The sequence below is a fragment of the Gymnoscopelus braueri genome (assembly GCF_963280865.1).
Source record: "Gymnoscopelus braueri genome assembly, chromosome: 24".
NCBI lineage: Eukaryota > Metazoa > Chordata > Actinopteri > Myctophiformes > Myctophidae > Gymnoscopelus > Gymnoscopelus braueri.
The window spans coordinates 7,470,108-7,487,720 of record NC_137626.1 but is presented as its reverse complement, the minus strand read 5'-3'; the positions used below and the strand labels follow the sequence as shown (position 1 = coordinate 7,487,720).

At 40.0% G+C, this 17,613-nt stretch overlaps 1 protein-coding gene across 1 annotated transcript in view; it reads left to right on the top strand.

Annotated features, from left to right (window-relative positions):
* The window catches only part of fam184aa (family with sequence similarity 184 member Aa), a 108,613-nt gene that overhangs the window by 30,504 nt on the left and 60,496 nt on the right, over positions 1-17,613 (top strand). The window contains exons 2-4 of the mRNA XM_080422024.1: positions 1,955-2,032; positions 7,802-7,936; positions 14,196-14,294. Coding sequence (XP_080278150.1) covers positions 1,955-2,032; positions 7,802-7,936; positions 14,196-14,294 — 312 coding nt within the window. The remainder of the gene's footprint in view (positions 1-1,954; positions 2,033-7,801; positions 7,937-14,195; positions 14,295-17,613) is intronic.

Here is a 17,613-nt window from a genome sequence, read left to right as displayed (position 1 = left end):
ATTTGTCATACAAAGAAGTATGGAGCCTATAAGTAGTTAAGAACTTGTCACCACCTCTGTTCTTTTTGAGAGTGTGTAACACCCTCTAAGAAACACCCTGTCCATTTGTGGGATGTGTTTAGACTGAATTGTGGGCGTGCACTTCATATATATACGGTGGGGGCGTGGCTGTGGAAAGGGGCCGTGTTTGGTAAAAAAGTCTCTGCAACGCGTCATGATTGGTTGCCATGTCTGCTTATTGTAAGTGACATTGCCCTTGTTTTTCTGTGCAGGTGCCTGAAGACTGGTGGTTGGGGTTTGTCCCCGTTTCTAAAACGTTGTTGATATTTGGTATGAGTTATTGGTTGATATATTGATATATTTCACACACACTCTCACATTGGATAAGCTATCCAATAATTTTTTTTTTTTTTTTACAAATTGATCCGTGGGTCGGGGTATTCATCAAAGACGGAAAGAGAGCGAGGTAGGGAGAGTTGGAGACAGAATGGGAGGAGAGAAGAGAGAAGGAATACAGGGAGCTGAGAGATGAAAGTAGCGGATGCACTCTAATGTTACAGAACAAGTGTGTGTGTGTGTGTGTGTGTGTGTGTGTGTGTGTGTGTGTGTGTGTGTGTGTGTGTGTGTGTGTGTGTGTGTGTGTGTGTGTGTGTGTGTGTGTGTGTGTGTGTGTGTGTGTGTGTGTGTGTGTGTGTGTGTGTGTGTGTGTGTGTGTGTGTGTGCGTGCGTGCGTGCGTGCGTGCGTGCGTGCGTGCGTGCGTGCGTGCGTACACACAGTGGTGGAAAAAATACTCAATTTCAATATTGCAATGTAGAAATACTCTGTTACAAGTAAAAGTCCGGAATTCAGAATTTGGTTGAGTAAAAGTACAAAAGTATTGGCATCAAAATACTTAAGTACTAAAAGTAAAAGTACTCAAGTTTTCAGATGTCTAAAATATAATTTGAAAATAACCCAGAGGTGAATCGGAAAATAACTTTCCGATTCACCTCTGTGTTGTAGATCGGTTATTTTCAAATAAAAAATGTTTTTTTTTATTCAAAATTTTTGAAAATGAGAATCGATACTGAATCGTCCGACATTAGAATCGCGATTCGTATTAGAATCGATTTTTTCCTGCAGCCCTAATGGACAGCACTCACCGATAGACACATAACTAAGCTTCAGCACCATGGACAACACTCACCCATAGACACATAACTAAGCTTCAGCACCATGGACAGCTCTCAGCTATAGACACATAACTAAGCTTCAGCACCATGGACAACACTCACCTATAGACACATAACTAAGCTTCAGCACCATGGACAGCTCTCAGCTATAGACACATAACTAAGCTTCAGCACCATGGACAACACTCACCTATAGACACATAACTAAGCTTCAGCACCATGGACAGCTCTCAGCTATCCACACAGTTTAACCCATTTAGACCGGAAAATAATCTGTCATTTTTAGATTTCTTTGGTTTTTCAAAAAATAGCAGATCTACAAGCTCATAGCGTGGCACCGAGTACCGTAGAGTACCGTATGAGCTTGTAGATTTGCATTTTCTTTTTTAAATCGTGATTTTTTTTGGTCCATATCTATCTATCTATCTATCTATCTATCTATCTATCTATCTATCTATCTAGAATTTTTATTTTGGAAAAACTTATGTTTCTATATTCATGTCAAGGACCCCCAAAATTATATTTATTTGGCCGCGGACCCCCCATCTCAAAATACTTTGTAATAGGGACCTCCAGAAGCAAAGCTTTATGGCCGGGAGTGAATCCTAGTTCTGTGAAAAGTTGGGGTTGGTTTGCAGCCTGAGAAAATCAATCAATGAGAGGAAAAAGAAAAGAAAGAAAAGAAGCCGAGCCTGGAGTTTTTTGAGAAAAAGAAAATCAATGTTGGAGTTGTGAGTGTGTGGATTAATGAGGGCTGTCCTCTGCTCCTGTGTCTCTGTAGGTGATCTACGCTCTCAACACCAAAAATGATGAACACGAAGAGGAGATCGACTCTCTCAAAGAGGCGCATGAAGACGAGGTAACACCCCCCCCCCCCCTCCCAAAAAACGGAATCCCCATAAGCTTTAGTGTTGCCAATTACTCTGGCCCCCCTTTTCTCCTACTTTTGGCCGTTGTGCCAATTCGTTCCTCCGACTGCTGGCCACTGCTGCTGGTCTTCCGCATTCCTGCAGTGCGGAAGTGCCCCGAGACGGCACCAGATGACTGGAAGGGTAACCAAACGTTTGACGTTTTGGTCACATTTATCTCCAGAAGTCACAATAGAGCGTGCCAAAAATCCTGAAGGGGCGTCAACAAGTGTCTTTTGGTAGCTGCGGACATCTTTGAGGGGTAAAAACCAGGTTGACTTAAACCCATTGATACCTGGAACGCATCTGTGTCACTTTAGATTTCTTTGGCTATTCAAAAATAGCAGATCTACAAGCTCGTAGCGCGGCACCGAGTGCCGCGCTACGAGCTTGCAGATCTGCTATTTTTGAAAAATCGCGAAAAAATATTTTTTATATTTTTTTTCAAAAAACTGTTAGGATTTAGATTTTTTTTTAAAGAATCGCCTCAGGTCTTAATGGGTTAACATTGCCCCCCTCAAGTATGTCTGCAGCTACTATGCCACGCCCCCCCCCCGTGGTGACGAGTCATTGGCACGTACTATAGGCCGTTTGGGGAGTGAGAGTGTGTTGTTATTTCTTTTTTTTGTAACTTTTCTTTATTGAAGTTTCACAATGAAATGAATTGCACTTGACATTATACAAACATCTTCATAAAAGACGTACATTTTATACGTAGACAAAAAGTCAAGACAAAAACAACAAAACAAATAAAATGAAATACAATACTTAAATCTAACCTTCTCTCTTCTATAGTTTCACATCTCTCCTTTTTTTGAATATATACATTAACCACTTTTCCCATCTTTTCTGAAAGAGATCTCTCCTTATTTTCAGTTTGAATGTTAATTTGAATATTGTCCAAGATGGTTCTCCACTGCTTCTAGTCCGGTACGTCAGTCTTGAGCCAGTTCCTAGTAAACAGCCTTTTTCCCGGCCGCCAGGAGGATCTTGACTAGGTAAAGAGTGTGTTATTTCACCTCCCTTTGCGAGGAAAAAAGTTGTACGTCGGAAGGACGTAGCACGTATTGGGGCTTCTACAAATTATCACTAAATCAGTAGTTCTCAAACTTTTTCGTAAATCAAAATTATTCAAGATTTTTCAAACACTTTCGAGATGTTTTTTTAAAACGGCAGATGTACAAGCTTGCAGCGCGGCACAAAGTGACACGCCGTGAGCTTATATATCTGCTATGTTTGAATAGCCAACAGGTTAATTTATTACTCTTTCTGAGGAACTTGCCCAACCCTGCTGTGTGCAGCAGTGTTCATTTTATCCTCTAAAACTATGACGAAAAGTTTTTGTCGACTACCTTTTTTTTCACTGACAGAAAACTAAATAAAAACTAAGCTACGATGACTAAAACTATGACTAAATATACTGACAATTTCGTCGACAAATAAAAAGTATACAAACATTTGTAGGGAGCTACTAGTGGAGAAGAGATCCAGTAGAACTAAGACAAGTCATGCTATCCTTGGTGTCACGCTCCAGAAATAGCCGATTTACAAGCTCATGTGAGCTTGATCAGCCGCTTTTGTCTCGCAGCCAAGCATAAATCAGGCATTACTATCAAGGCCTGACAACAAACATTTTAGTCGACTAAATCAACTGTAGATTTAGCTGCTAACTAAAACTAGACTCAAAGTAAACATTTCAGATGACTAAAATATGACGAAAACTAAATGGACTTTTATCCAAAAGACTATGACTGAAACGACATCAACATTTGCTGTCAAAATTAACGCTGGTATTTTCACCCCCGCGCTCCCTTTTAAATAAACCTTGTTAATGTCACATTGTGCTGTGTGGTGTCTTAACACTGACACCTTCCAGTGGTTATTTTGATCATGAGATGCAGTCACAGACTTAATTACAGCTTAGCGCTGAATTCGGCTGCGAGTTGTTACTTGGCTAAAACTTTTACTTTTACTCCACTACAATTATTTGACAGCTTTTGGTTACTAGTTACTTTGCAGATTTAGATGATTATCACAACACATACATTATTAACCACTTCAGCCCTATATACATTTCGGCCATTTGAAAATAGCCGATCTACAAGCTCACAATGCGTCGCAGTATAGATCGGCTATTTTCAAAAGATTTGTATACATTATGAACTTGTGAAATGGGACATTCTGCACAATGAGTACTTCTACTTTTGGCACTTTAAGTATAATTTAATGCCAATACTTTTGTACTTTTACTCAAGTACATTTTGATTACCAGACCTTTACTTGTAACAGAGCATTTCTACACTGCAGTATTGATACTTTTACTTAAAGGTAGGGTAAGTGATTTGCGTTGGTTAAAATAATTGTTAAATAGCTCTATATTCTGATAGTACTCATTGCTATAGAGTTTTTGTTCAGTAACAGGAGTCTCCTTGTCTCTCCACCTCTTTATTAAACAGAAAATGCATTTTCGTTTCAGTTTCAGTTTCATTTCCAATTTTATCCAACCAGGACAGAGAACTCAATCAGGATACAGATTAAACAAGTGAAATTGGAAGTGATGACACTAAGAAATGAGCAGACAAAATTGGAACTGGAACACTATACAAATTAAGCTTAAAAATGGGTACTTTCTCCTGATTGGCTGAGATTTTGACACCTACCGAAAAATGTATTTTCTGTTTATTAAAGAGCTGGAGAGACAGGGAGACATCTGTTACTGAACAAACACTCTATAGCAATGATTACTATCAGAATATAGTATTTTAACCTTTTAACAAAATACTTTTTGTTTTAACCAAAAAATATCACTTACCCTACCTTTAACCCATTAAGACCTGAGGCAATTCTTTAAAACAATTCTAAATCCTAACAGTTTTTTGAAAGACTGTTCAAAAATAGCAGATCTACTATATCTGCTATTTTTGAATAGCCAAAGAAATCTAAAGTGACACAGATGCGTTCCAGGTATTAATGGGTTAAGTAAAAGATGCGAGTACTTTTTCCACCACTGGTTTATTGTCACATTTCCTCATTTGTCTCTCTTCGACTGCGAGTTCTGTGCTTTTAATTTCTTAGTTGTCACATCACGGTCCAGGTGCCGCTAAAAAAAAGCGTCTCCACCGTGCCAAAGGAAACAGCGGTGTGCCAACTCATTTATGCTTTTTCCTCTATGACGCTATACCACAGGACTTACTAATAATAACCCATGTATTTGTGTATATTTTTGTGTTTAATTGGGTCTTGCTGTACAGTAGCAGCAGAACAATCTCCTTGGGATTCATGAAAATAGCAGAACAACAGTTCCATACATATTCCTCTCCTAACTATAGTTAGGATTTGCTCCTGCAATATAAATGTAATACTGTACGCCCCCAGGGCCCTTACAGTCTTACTACTGTAGACTCTGTAGCCTAACTTACCGATTTATTTAATAAATCAATATATGTTTTTCTCTTTTAGACACTTATTTCTCTTTCTTAGCGACCAGCCAAGTCACCTTTCTTGTATGGGAAGAAGCAACACATTCTCACACATACAGTACACATAGGCGTCATTTATTGCCGCTCTGTCATTTTCAGTCCCTTAAAGGGCAAGACCACTTTGGTAGCGGTTTGGTTTGTGTAGTTACCTTGCCATGATGTAACTCCAAAGGTGGACAAGAAATGAAAAATAATTGCTCCATTAATTAGAAATTGATAATTAAAAATATGCTCCCCATTGACTTACATTGTACACTGAAACAGCTCTCAAAGTCACTCTTTTAGCCCATAAACGAACACAAACTAAGCTGATTCAGACAATATAGAGCATCACTAAACCCAGTACTGTTTATTTTTTTAATATAAATGTCAACTTCCTGATCATTTTACTATTTGAAGATCCGGATCCGCCGATCCAGTCCAGGTTTTCTTTTGAATAAAAATAGCTAAATCAACAGTAAGTTAACATTTTTATTTAAAAAAAAAACCGTACTGGGTTTGGTGATGTTCTATATTGTCTGAATCGACTTTGTTTACATTCGTTTACATGCTAAAAGAGCGACTTTGAGAGCTGTTTTACTGTACAATGTAAGTCAATGGGAGCATTTTTTGAATTATCAATTTCTAATCAATGCAGCAATTATTTTTTATTTCTTGACCACCTTTGGAGTTACATCATGGCGAGGTAACTACACAACCCAAACCTCTACCAAAGTGGTCTTGCCCTTTAAAGGGGAATTTTGGACCACAGTTTTCTTACCTTTTCTATGATGTTATGATATCCTAGGATGAATGGTACAGTAGAACAATGTCATAACTCCATCCCGGGTCCGCCACAGCTAAAAACAAGCGCCAATAGGCCTTGCGCTAGATCGCATATTTTGATAGCTTTTTTCCGTTTTTTTTTTGGCGAGATCTGACCTTCATAGTGACAGAACACTATGCAACGTGATTGTCTTGAATGCGCCCCACCGGAAGTCTCGCTAGACGAGATTGAAATCTCGTCCAGCGAGTCTTCCGGTGGTCAAAACCGTGGTCCAAAAATCCCCTTTAATGCGTCACTAAAGGACTTCTGTAGGACTACAAAAACTACAACGCACGTATTGGAGCTTCAAATACTACTGAAATCAGGGAACTGACTTGCTGCCTCTGTGGCTTACCTGGTAGCAGCGCTTAGCTAGTTGCCCGCAACCTCCCTTGATCGAATCCCACTGGAGGAATAACTTTTTGTCTCCCCCAGGCCGAAAGGCATAGCGAGAGAGTATGTTTTGCCCCTTCTGTCTGCGAGCAGCTAATCTCCGCCACCGTTGGCCCGGTCGCTGTGAAACTGCGCTCACACACTCCCTGGATGCCACAGCAGAACCTCTGCCCCACATTTTTCAGATCAGCCTGTCATAGCGCCACCATGAGGCCGACTTTTGCAAAACACATTTTTGGATATTACTCCTACAGATTTTGTCCGAACAACACGCAAATCGGTACACAGTATCGCTACAGTCATGTGATCAAGATGGATGTGTCCGATATTTCATATTCCATCCTACTTGCCTAACATTGGCTTCCGAAGTTTGCAGGATAGGTCAGTTTTGATCAAAATTCCTCAAATCATGAACGCAGCGTGCAATTTCCGTGAACTTTTGTACGCACATTCCCACTAGGCTGAAGAAATGCCACCCTTTTACCATTGGCCTGTTATAGCGCCACCAGCAGGTCTAATTTAGCAAACCACATTTTTGGAACAAAATAACTCAAATCATGAATGCAGTGTCCGATTGCCGTGAAAGGCCTAAGAAGAAATGGAAACCTTTTCACATTGGCTTATTATAGCGCCACCGGGAGGCCAAGATAACCTACCTGACCTGGTGGAGACTTGTGCTCCGAGGAGCACTTTTTCTAGTTTTTTTTCTCTCTCCGCACAGTTTTTGTGAGGTTACGGTTAGGGTTAGAACGACGGAGACGCGCCGTCTGAAGCGGACCTGAGCCACGAGAGGCACCGCCGAGCGAGCCGCCGCGTCGAACGTCTGCCGTTTGGTCAAATCCGTCCCATGCCGTTGCCCGTTTGCCGCCTTGGGAGTGAGAATGCGTTGGCAATACAGACTACATTGGGGAGAAAAAGGGGTAAAAGAGCACACTGGAAAGAAAAAGAGAAGGGAAAAAATTGCTATTTATTTGGGACGCCATGTGCTCAACACACACTAACTCCTGTTTCCCTTTATCGTGTGTGTGTTTATTCACGTTCAGGTTCAACACATCGTCACGGAGACCCGCGACAAGATCATGCAGTACAAGAGCAAGATGGCCGACGAGGCGGACCTGCGGCGCCGTCTGGCCAGCCTGGAGGAGTCTGTGGAACTCCACGAACACATGAAGAGACAGGTCCTCCTTCACTGTTAAACTACTGTCCTTTACTGTTAAACTACTGTCCTTTACTGTCAAACTACACACACTACATGAATAGACAAGTCCTCCTTTACTGTTAAACTACTGTACTTTACTGTTAAACTACACACACTACATGAAGAGACAAGTCCTCCTTCACTGTTAAACTACTGTCCTTTACTGTTAAACTACTGTCCTTGACTGTCAAACTACACACACTACATGAAGAGACAAGTCCTACTTTACTGTTAAACTACTGTACTTTACTGTTAAACTACACACACTACATGAAGAGACAAGTCCTCCTTTACTGTTAAACTACTGTCCTTTACTGTCAAACTACACACACTACATGAAGAGACAAGTCCTCCTTTACTGTTAAACTACTGTACTTTACTGTTAAACTACACACACTACATGAAGAGACAAGTCCTCCTTTACTGTTAAACTACTGTACTTTACTGTTAAACTACACACACTACATGAAGAGACAAGTCCTCCTTCACTGTTAAACTACTGTACTTTACTGTTAAACTACTGTCCTTTACTGTCAAACTACACAAACTACATGAATAGACAGTCCTCCATACTGTTAAACTACTGTCCTTTACTGTTAAACTACACACACACACACATGAAGAGACAGGTTTTCCTTTACTGTCAAACTACTGTCCTTTACTGTTAAACCACACACACACACACACACACACACACACACACACACACACACACACACACACACACACACACACACACACACACACACACACACACACACACACACACGAAGAGACAGGTTTTCCTTTACTGTTAAACTACTGTTCTTTACTGTCAAACTACTGTCCTTTACTGTTAAACTACACACACACACACACACACACACACACACACACACACACACACACACACACACACACACACACACACACACACACACACACACACACACACACACACACACACACACACACACACACACACACACTACATGAAGAGACAGGTTTTCCTTTACTGTTAAACTACTGTCCTTTACTGTTAAACTACACACACACACACATGAAGAGACAGGTCTTTACTGTTAAACTACACACACACACACACACACACACACACACACACACACACACACACACACACACATGAACGTTAAACTACACACACACACATGAAGAGACAGGTCTTTACTGTTAAACGACACACACACACATGAAGAGACAGGTCTTTACTGTTAAACGACACACACACACATGAAGAGACAGGTCTTTACTGTTAAACTACACACACACACATGAAGAGACAGGTCTTTACTGTTAAACGACACACACACACATGAAGAGACAGGTCTTTACTGTTAAACTACACACACACACACACGAAGAGACTGGTCAAACTACTATCAAACTACACAAACTACAAAAAGACAGGTCCTTCACTGTCCTTTTACTGTTAAACTACACAAACTACATGAAGAGACATAAAAGGTAGAGAACCACTGGTCTACTCTTAGTAGTTTATTATGTTGTCCTGTATTCACTGCTGGTGATTCATTTCTGTGACGGTCATTTACAGCATGAAGAGGAGAAGCTTCGTTTCATTTAGCTGGGTTTTAACCCATTCAATCCGGGAACGCATCTGTGTCACTTTAGATTTATTTGGCTATTCAAAAATAGCAGATCTACAAGCTCATAGCGCTGCACCGAGTGCCGCGCTATGAGCTTGTATATCTGCTATTTTAGAAAAATCATGAACATTTTAGCTAATCTTTGAATATATGTATATCTTTAAAGCGTTTGTAAGTCAAATCTTTGCTTTTTTGGGGTCCCGGCAACAACACATTTTGAGATGGGGGGGGGGGGGGAGGGGGTCCGCAGCCAAATGCATATCATTTTGGGGGTCCTTGACATGGAAAAGTTGGAGCACCACTGATATATAAACATACTGTTAGGATTTAGAAAACATTTTTAGATAATGTATTTGGCCGCGGACCCCCATCTCAAAAATATCTTGTTCCAGGGACCCTCAGAAGCAAAAATATGTTGTTCCAGGGACCCCCAGAAGCAAATATAGGAGTTCAAAATGTTCGCTTAAAAAAAAATAATAATTATATTCAAAGATTTGCGCAAAATGTTCACAATTTAAAACAAAAGAATAGCAGATCTACAAGCTCATAGTGCCGCGCTATGAGCTTGTATATCTGCTATTTTTGCATAGCCAAAGAAATCTAAAAATGACACAGATGCGTTCCTGGTCTTAATGGATTAATTTCTTTGACGGTCATTCACAGTATGACGAGGAGAAGCTTAATTTAATTCAGCTTGGTTTTTATAACATGATATAATTAGTTCTGCATGGTTTGTTTGAGTCAGGGACATGGAATTGGATGGCATTCAGCCGTCTGTCTTATTTGGCTATAGTAGCTTCATCGTTATAATGTTTTTGAGGAATTTTAAAGCCCGAGTCAATACTCGGTTGCTCATGGTGTCGTGCACCGAAACTAGCTGATCTACAAGCTCTCCGAACTAACGTAGCTTGACCTGCCTTTATAGTGGAGGAAAATAGATAAGTGTGACGTTGGATTTCTTTGGCTATTCAAAAATAGCAGATATACAAGCTCATAGCGCGGCACCGAGTGCCGCGCTATGAGCTTGTAGATCTGCTATTTTTAAAAAATCTTGAAAAATCGTTTTTTTTTTTTTTTTCAAAAAACTGTTAGATTTTTTTTTTTAATCGCCGCAGGTCTTAATGGGTTAAAGTGCTCAACACACACTAAAATAAATAAGTCATACGTTGGCTGCACACGTCGCTAATAATGGATAGCGGTGGGAAAGATACTGAGGTTAATGTATAAACACCTGTAAAAACGCTTTGAAAAAAAAAACGGTCAAACAAACTATATATAACTAAACATAATATTGAACAGATCTCCAAGACTTGACATGACTTCATGCATAATCATTTTATTGACATCCCACTGAACTAATTAATTTAGTAGATTATTAGATCTACAAGCTCATAGCATGGCACCAAGTGCAGCACTATGAGCTTGTAGATCTGCTATTTTTGAAAAATCATTAAATATTTTGCAAATCTTTGAATATATCTTTGATATATTGATATTATCTTTGATATATCTTTTGCAAATCTTTGAATATATATATTTTTTAAGGGAACATTTGAAACTCAAATCTTTGCTTCTGGGGGTCCTTGGAACTAAATATTTTGAGATGGGGGTCCGCGGCCAAATACATATAATTTTGGGGGTCCTTGACATTTAGCATGATATTGAACAGATCTCCAGCCAGCGACAGGCCATCAAGACTTGACAGGTCATCAAGACTTGACACGACTTCATGCATAATCATTCTATTGACATCCCACTGTCGTTAGCATGACTAGCAATTCAGGGGCTAACTAGTTTAGCTAACAAGTAGGGCTGCATCAGTTATTCGAACTAACTGATTTAGTCGATTATTAGATATACAAGCTCATAGCATGGCACCGAGTGCGACGCTATGAGCTTGTAATACATTGTTTGGGGGTCCTTGACATTTAGCGTAATATTGAACAGATCTTCAAGACATTGTCATTTTATTGACATCAAACTGTCGTTAGCATGACTAGCAATTCAGGGGCTAACTAGTTTAGCTAACAAGTAGGGCTGCATCAGTTATTCAAATGAATTGATTTAGTAGATTTGAAAAAAATCGCTAATTTAATCATCGCTAATCTAGTTAAAATAATCTATTAAAAATAATCTATGCCCATAAGGCAAGTTATGGGTATCGGGAAGGAAAAACTGGTATCGTTACATCTCTAGCTCTCACAACAATGGCTGTAAATGATAGATTTGGACTGAAATGCTGACTTAGCGTTCATTGTCACGGTAGTGTACTGTACTGTAAATGCAGAATTTGTGCGCACCGTGCAGATCTAGTTTTAAGATGACGATCGCCCTTGTGGCTGAAACATGTTGGAATGTATTTTTTTAATGACTCGACATGAATTCCTAATAAGGTTTGCTCCTTTTTTTTTGACAGTAGACCCATTGTTCTGTTCTCTCTTTGTTTCATTTCCGTTTCCAATTCTAAAGATATATGGGTAAAAAAAAAAAATGCAAACGTTTGCTTATGTTGAGACTTATTTGCATTACTAAGCTTCTTGTCTGAGGGAAATTTAAGTCGGTAGAACTTTGGTTTGCGTCGTCATTACTATTACTTGTGCAAGAAAACGGTATATTTGAAAGCCAAATCGGCCATTCCTGCAGTTTTTTTACGTTTATCGTGTGTGTGTGTGTGTGTGTGTGTGTGTGTGCGTGTGCGTGTGCGTGTGTGTGTGTGTGTTTGCTTGTGTGTCTCTCTATGGACTATAGACTATGGAGCACTTTCTTCTTGGCAGTGTTGGAAAAAGTCGCGATGCGACGCGTTGTGAGCTTGTAGATCGGCTATTTTCCAATGGCCTAGATATAAAATAGGGCTAATGTGGTTAATGTATGTTTTATAATGTAATAATCTATATCTGCAAAGTAACTAGTAACTCAAGTTTTTGTATTGGAGTAAAAGTACAATATTTGCCTCTGAGGTGTAGTGGAGTAGAAGTATAAGTATAGACAAATGGAAATACTCCAGTAAAGTAAAAGAATACCTCAAAATTGTACTTAAGTACTTCAATAAATGTACTTAGTTACTTTACACCCACTGCTTCTTGGCCGCCATCAGACTCATGAACACACACTGGACAGTACATGGCCAGGACTATTTATATATATGCTGCACTTTCAGGTAGTTTAGTTTTTTTCTAAAGATTTTATTTATTTAAGCAGCTTATCATAATGTTTCACATTTAACTCATTGAGTGCCATTGACGTGTTTCACGTGTTTTACCGCAATGGCGCAACGTGTCAATGACGTGTTTGACGTGTTTTTGAAAAAAACTTTCAGAACCCAAGATATCATCATTTGAAGATTGGCTGCTCCATTCACTTCTTGTTTAACTTATTACTGAAAAAGGCTGTATCTCGGCTCCTGAGCACTTTTTTTTTACTATGTATTTTTCAATGTTATTATGTTATTTTCAAAAGGCAGGCAATTAATGTCAACGAGGTCCAATGACCTCGTTGACATTTGTGAAACCACACAGTGCAACCCTCAGTGATTAGCACCCATCAGGGGATCGATTATACTGGAGGCAAATATTCTGTGACTACTTGAAAAAGGTATAAGAAAATTGAAACATTTCTGGCACAGTTCGCAATATTTTCTTTATTTCATTGGCACTGAATGAGTTAACACAGAGTTTTTAACATTGTAACTCTGGAGACTGGTAGCTGCTGTGTTGGTTTTTAGCGCACAGTGACTTTCACCTGCCTTTTACTTACTGTAAATGGTATGGATGACAATACAGTGGGACCTTACCTGAACCATACTGTATGATGTAACGTGGAGCAAGTACAAATAGTGAGATGGTTTAACCAATAACCAGCCCTGTTATACTTCATCATACCACCAAAATGGCTAAAATAGCAGATCTACAAGCTCACAATGTGTCGTGATGTGAGCTTGTAGAACTTGCAACCATTCCAATTTTTTTTTTTAATGAATTGATTCAATTCTGTTATTTTCAAATCGCGAAAATAGCCAATTTATTTCCACACAGCGGAATTATACACCGACACCTATAAAACGGCGCTTAACCCATTCAGACCGGGAACGCATCTGTGTCATTTTTAGATTTCTTTGGCTATTCAAAAATAGCAGATATACAAGCTCAGTGCCACACTATGAGCTTGTAGATCTGCTATTTCTTTATCGTGAAAATTTGTGCAAATCTTTGAATATATAGTTTTAAACATTTGTAACTTCTTTCCTTCTGGGGGATTCTACAAATGTCTTCTAAATCCTAACAGTTTTTTTTTTTTTTTAATATGTTGCTATGATATCAGTGGTTCTCAAACTTTTTCATGTCAAGGACCCGCAAAATGATATGTATTTGGCCGCGGACCCCCATCTCAAAGTATGTTGTTCCAGGGACCGCCAGAAGCAAAGATTTGAGTTAAAAATGTTCACTTTAAAAAAATGTATATATTCAAGGATTTGCACACATTTTCATGATAAAAAAAATAAAATAGCAGATCTACAAGCTCATAGCGCGGCACTCGGTGCCGCGCTATGAGCTTGTATATCTGCTATTTTATTTTTCACTTTTTTGTGAGTGATGGAATCATGTGATGTGATGTAATGCTGTGTAATTCTCACTGTAGGCCCTGGCAGAGTTTGAGATGTACCGACAGCGGATGGAGGACTCACAGCTCTGCACCGAGGCCCAGCACACACAGAGGGTTGTTTCTATGAGCAGAGAGGTAACACAGAAAGCACACACACACACGCACGCACGCACACGCGCACACACACACACACACACACACACACAGAGAGTTGTTTCTATGAGCAGAGAGGTAACACAGAACGCACACACACACTCGCACACGCACGCACACGCACACACACACACACACACACAGAGAGTTGTTTCTATGAGCAGAGAGGTAACACAGAACACACACACACACACACACACACACACACACACACACACACACACACACACACACACACACACACACACACACACACACACACACACACACAGAGTTGTTTCTATGAGCAGAGAGGTAACACAGCACACACACACACACACACACACACACACACACACACACACACACACACACACACACACACACACACACACACACACACACACACACACACACACACACACACACACACACACAGAGAGAGAGAGAGTTGTTTCTATGAGCAGAGAGGTAACACACACACACACACACACACACACACACACACACACACACACACACACACACACACACACACACACACACACACACACACACACACAGAGATAGTGGTGTCAATGAGCAGAGAGGTAACACAGACCACACACACATTTTTAATTATCTATTTTTGAGCACATAATGCAACACACAGACAGACAGACACTGTTGGTCACAAGACCACCTTGCGTCGACACATACAGCTACAGTATGTAGTTCTCACTATAAACCACTTTATTCCAGAGGACATATAGACACTAATAACACATACAATATAAATACTGCATGAATATGAATTGCACTAACCTCATTGTCATATTCTTGTCTTCTGGACTTTACCAACCAAGTGTAGCCTAGTTATTAACAACAGCTTGAACAAAATATCCATAAGAGAGGGTCACTTGTAAAAAACAATCTTTGGCTTTGATGCTATCTTAGATTAGATGTAGCCTAGGCCAGTGGTTTTCAACCCTTTTTCATGCCAAGGACCCCTAAATTGATATACATTTGGCCGCGGACCCCCATTTGAAAATCTTTTGTGCCAGGGACCCCCCCAGAAGCAAAGATATCAGTTAGTTTTCGCTCTAGAAAATATAAATATTCAAAGATATGCACAGTTTTTTCAAAATTAGCAGATCTACAAGCTCATAGCGCGGCACTCGGTGCCGTGCTATGAGCTTGTAGATATGCTATTTTTGAATGTGGTTAAAAATGATTGTGACGCTATTTTAACTAATTTTGCTGGGGACCCCCTGCTACTCCCTCAAGGACCACTTGTGGTCCCCGGACCACTGGTTGAGAACCAATGGCCTAGGCTATTTGACAGTGCAGAAACATAATAGCCTTGATATATGCAACATTAACGAGCATCAACGAGCGTCAGCTGGACACACCTGCCCTCTGCAGTGCTAAAACTGAAAGTGACCGGAGTCTGTCTCATTTCCCTCCAAAAGCCCTTGAATAATGATACTATATTATGGTAAGCTCACATTTCATATCGCACACACACACACACACACACACACACACACACACACACACACACACACACACACACACACACACCATACACTAAGAACTCCTGTTCACTAATGAATGCAAAACAAAAGTGGGGGGTCGCGCGCACCCCATTGCACCCTAAATCAGACGCCTTGTATGTCCTATGTGTTGTCTTCTTATGGCACAGCCCTTCTAGCCTGTGCACGTGTAATGGGTCCTACACAGGACCTAGGACAACCCTCTTGTTTTTTTTTTTGCCAATCATTTTTTACCCCCCCCCCAAAAACAAAAAAAATCTCCACCAATTCAAGGCTTCAAGGCATGTGTAATTAATGGAAAATAAGTACATTTTTGGGTGAACCACTCCTTGATGGCACTGGCCCTGGCACTGAATCTTTCAAATGGGGGTCTGTGGCTAAAAAAAAACATTTCAATTTGGCGGAAAAAAGTCTGAGGACCACTGTCCCCCCCCCCCCAAATTATTTTGGGGGGGGGGGGGGGTCCCCAGGAGATTAGCTTAATGTGCAACATTGTTTTCTCACTCGACAGTAAACAAACCAACATACAGTATAAGTGTATGCAGGGTATATCTGCACATTTATAAAGTGGCAATTGAATGACTTTTAAGATACCAAATTGGCCAAATTGTCAAATATTACCAGACATAGTGAAAATACATTGCGCTGTGAGCTTGTAGATCGGCTATTTTCACAATATTTATCTGTGGAACCGAGTCAAACTGAATATAATATTCAACTCCTATACAATTCCAAGTGCTTGTCAGGGTTTTGGGGTCCCCAGTTCAAATATGATCATTTTGGGGGGGGGGGGGTTGGGGCCTGAAAGGTTTGGGAACCCTTGAATATAAAGGCTAGTAGCTACTACGTTGACACCCAGCCCGTTAGACTGTATTCATGAGAACATGATACTTCAGCAGCCCAATTAAAACTCTTCAAATGTGTATCTGACCTCCAGACTAACATCTGCTGGTGTCTACTCACGCGCGCGCACACACGCACGCACGCAGGCAGGCAGGCACACACACACACACGCACACGCACACACGCGCACGCGGAGGAGTCTCCATGTCTCTCCAGCTCTTTATTAAACAGAAAGTGCATTTTCAGAAGAGCTGGAGAGACAGGGAGACTCCTGTTACTGAACAAACACACACATAGCAATGCCAGGGTAGGGTAAGTTATTTTCTCTGGTTAAAATAAGTGTTAAATAGCTCTATATTCTGATAGTACTCATTGCTATGATTGAGTGTTTGTTTCAGACCGCTGGTCATCAAATTATTGGAATTATAGGAATGTGACAAAAACAAACAATCTCCATTCATTCAATGCTTCATGGGGTCGATTGGAAAAAAAAGTATTTTTTTTGGGTGAACTATCCCTTTAACCAATGGTGTAAAGTAACTAAGTACATGTACTCAAGTACTGTACTTAAGTACAATTCTGAGGTATTTTTTACTTTACTGGAGTATTTCCAATTTTCAGTACTTTTACTTCTACTCCACTACATCTCAGAGGCAAATATTGTACTTTTACTCCACTACAATTATTTGAAAACTTTAGTTACTAGTTACTTTGCAATTATCAATTATTATATCATGAAACATACATTTACTACTTCAGCCCTATTCTATACCTAGGCTATTTGAAAATAGCCGATCTAAAAGCTCACAACGCGTCGCATCGCGACGCGTTGTGAGCTTGTAGATCTGCTATTTTCAAACATTTGAGTACTTTTACTTTTGGTACTTTTAAGTACATTTTGATACCAATACTTTTGTACTTTTACCCAAGTACATTTTTAATTC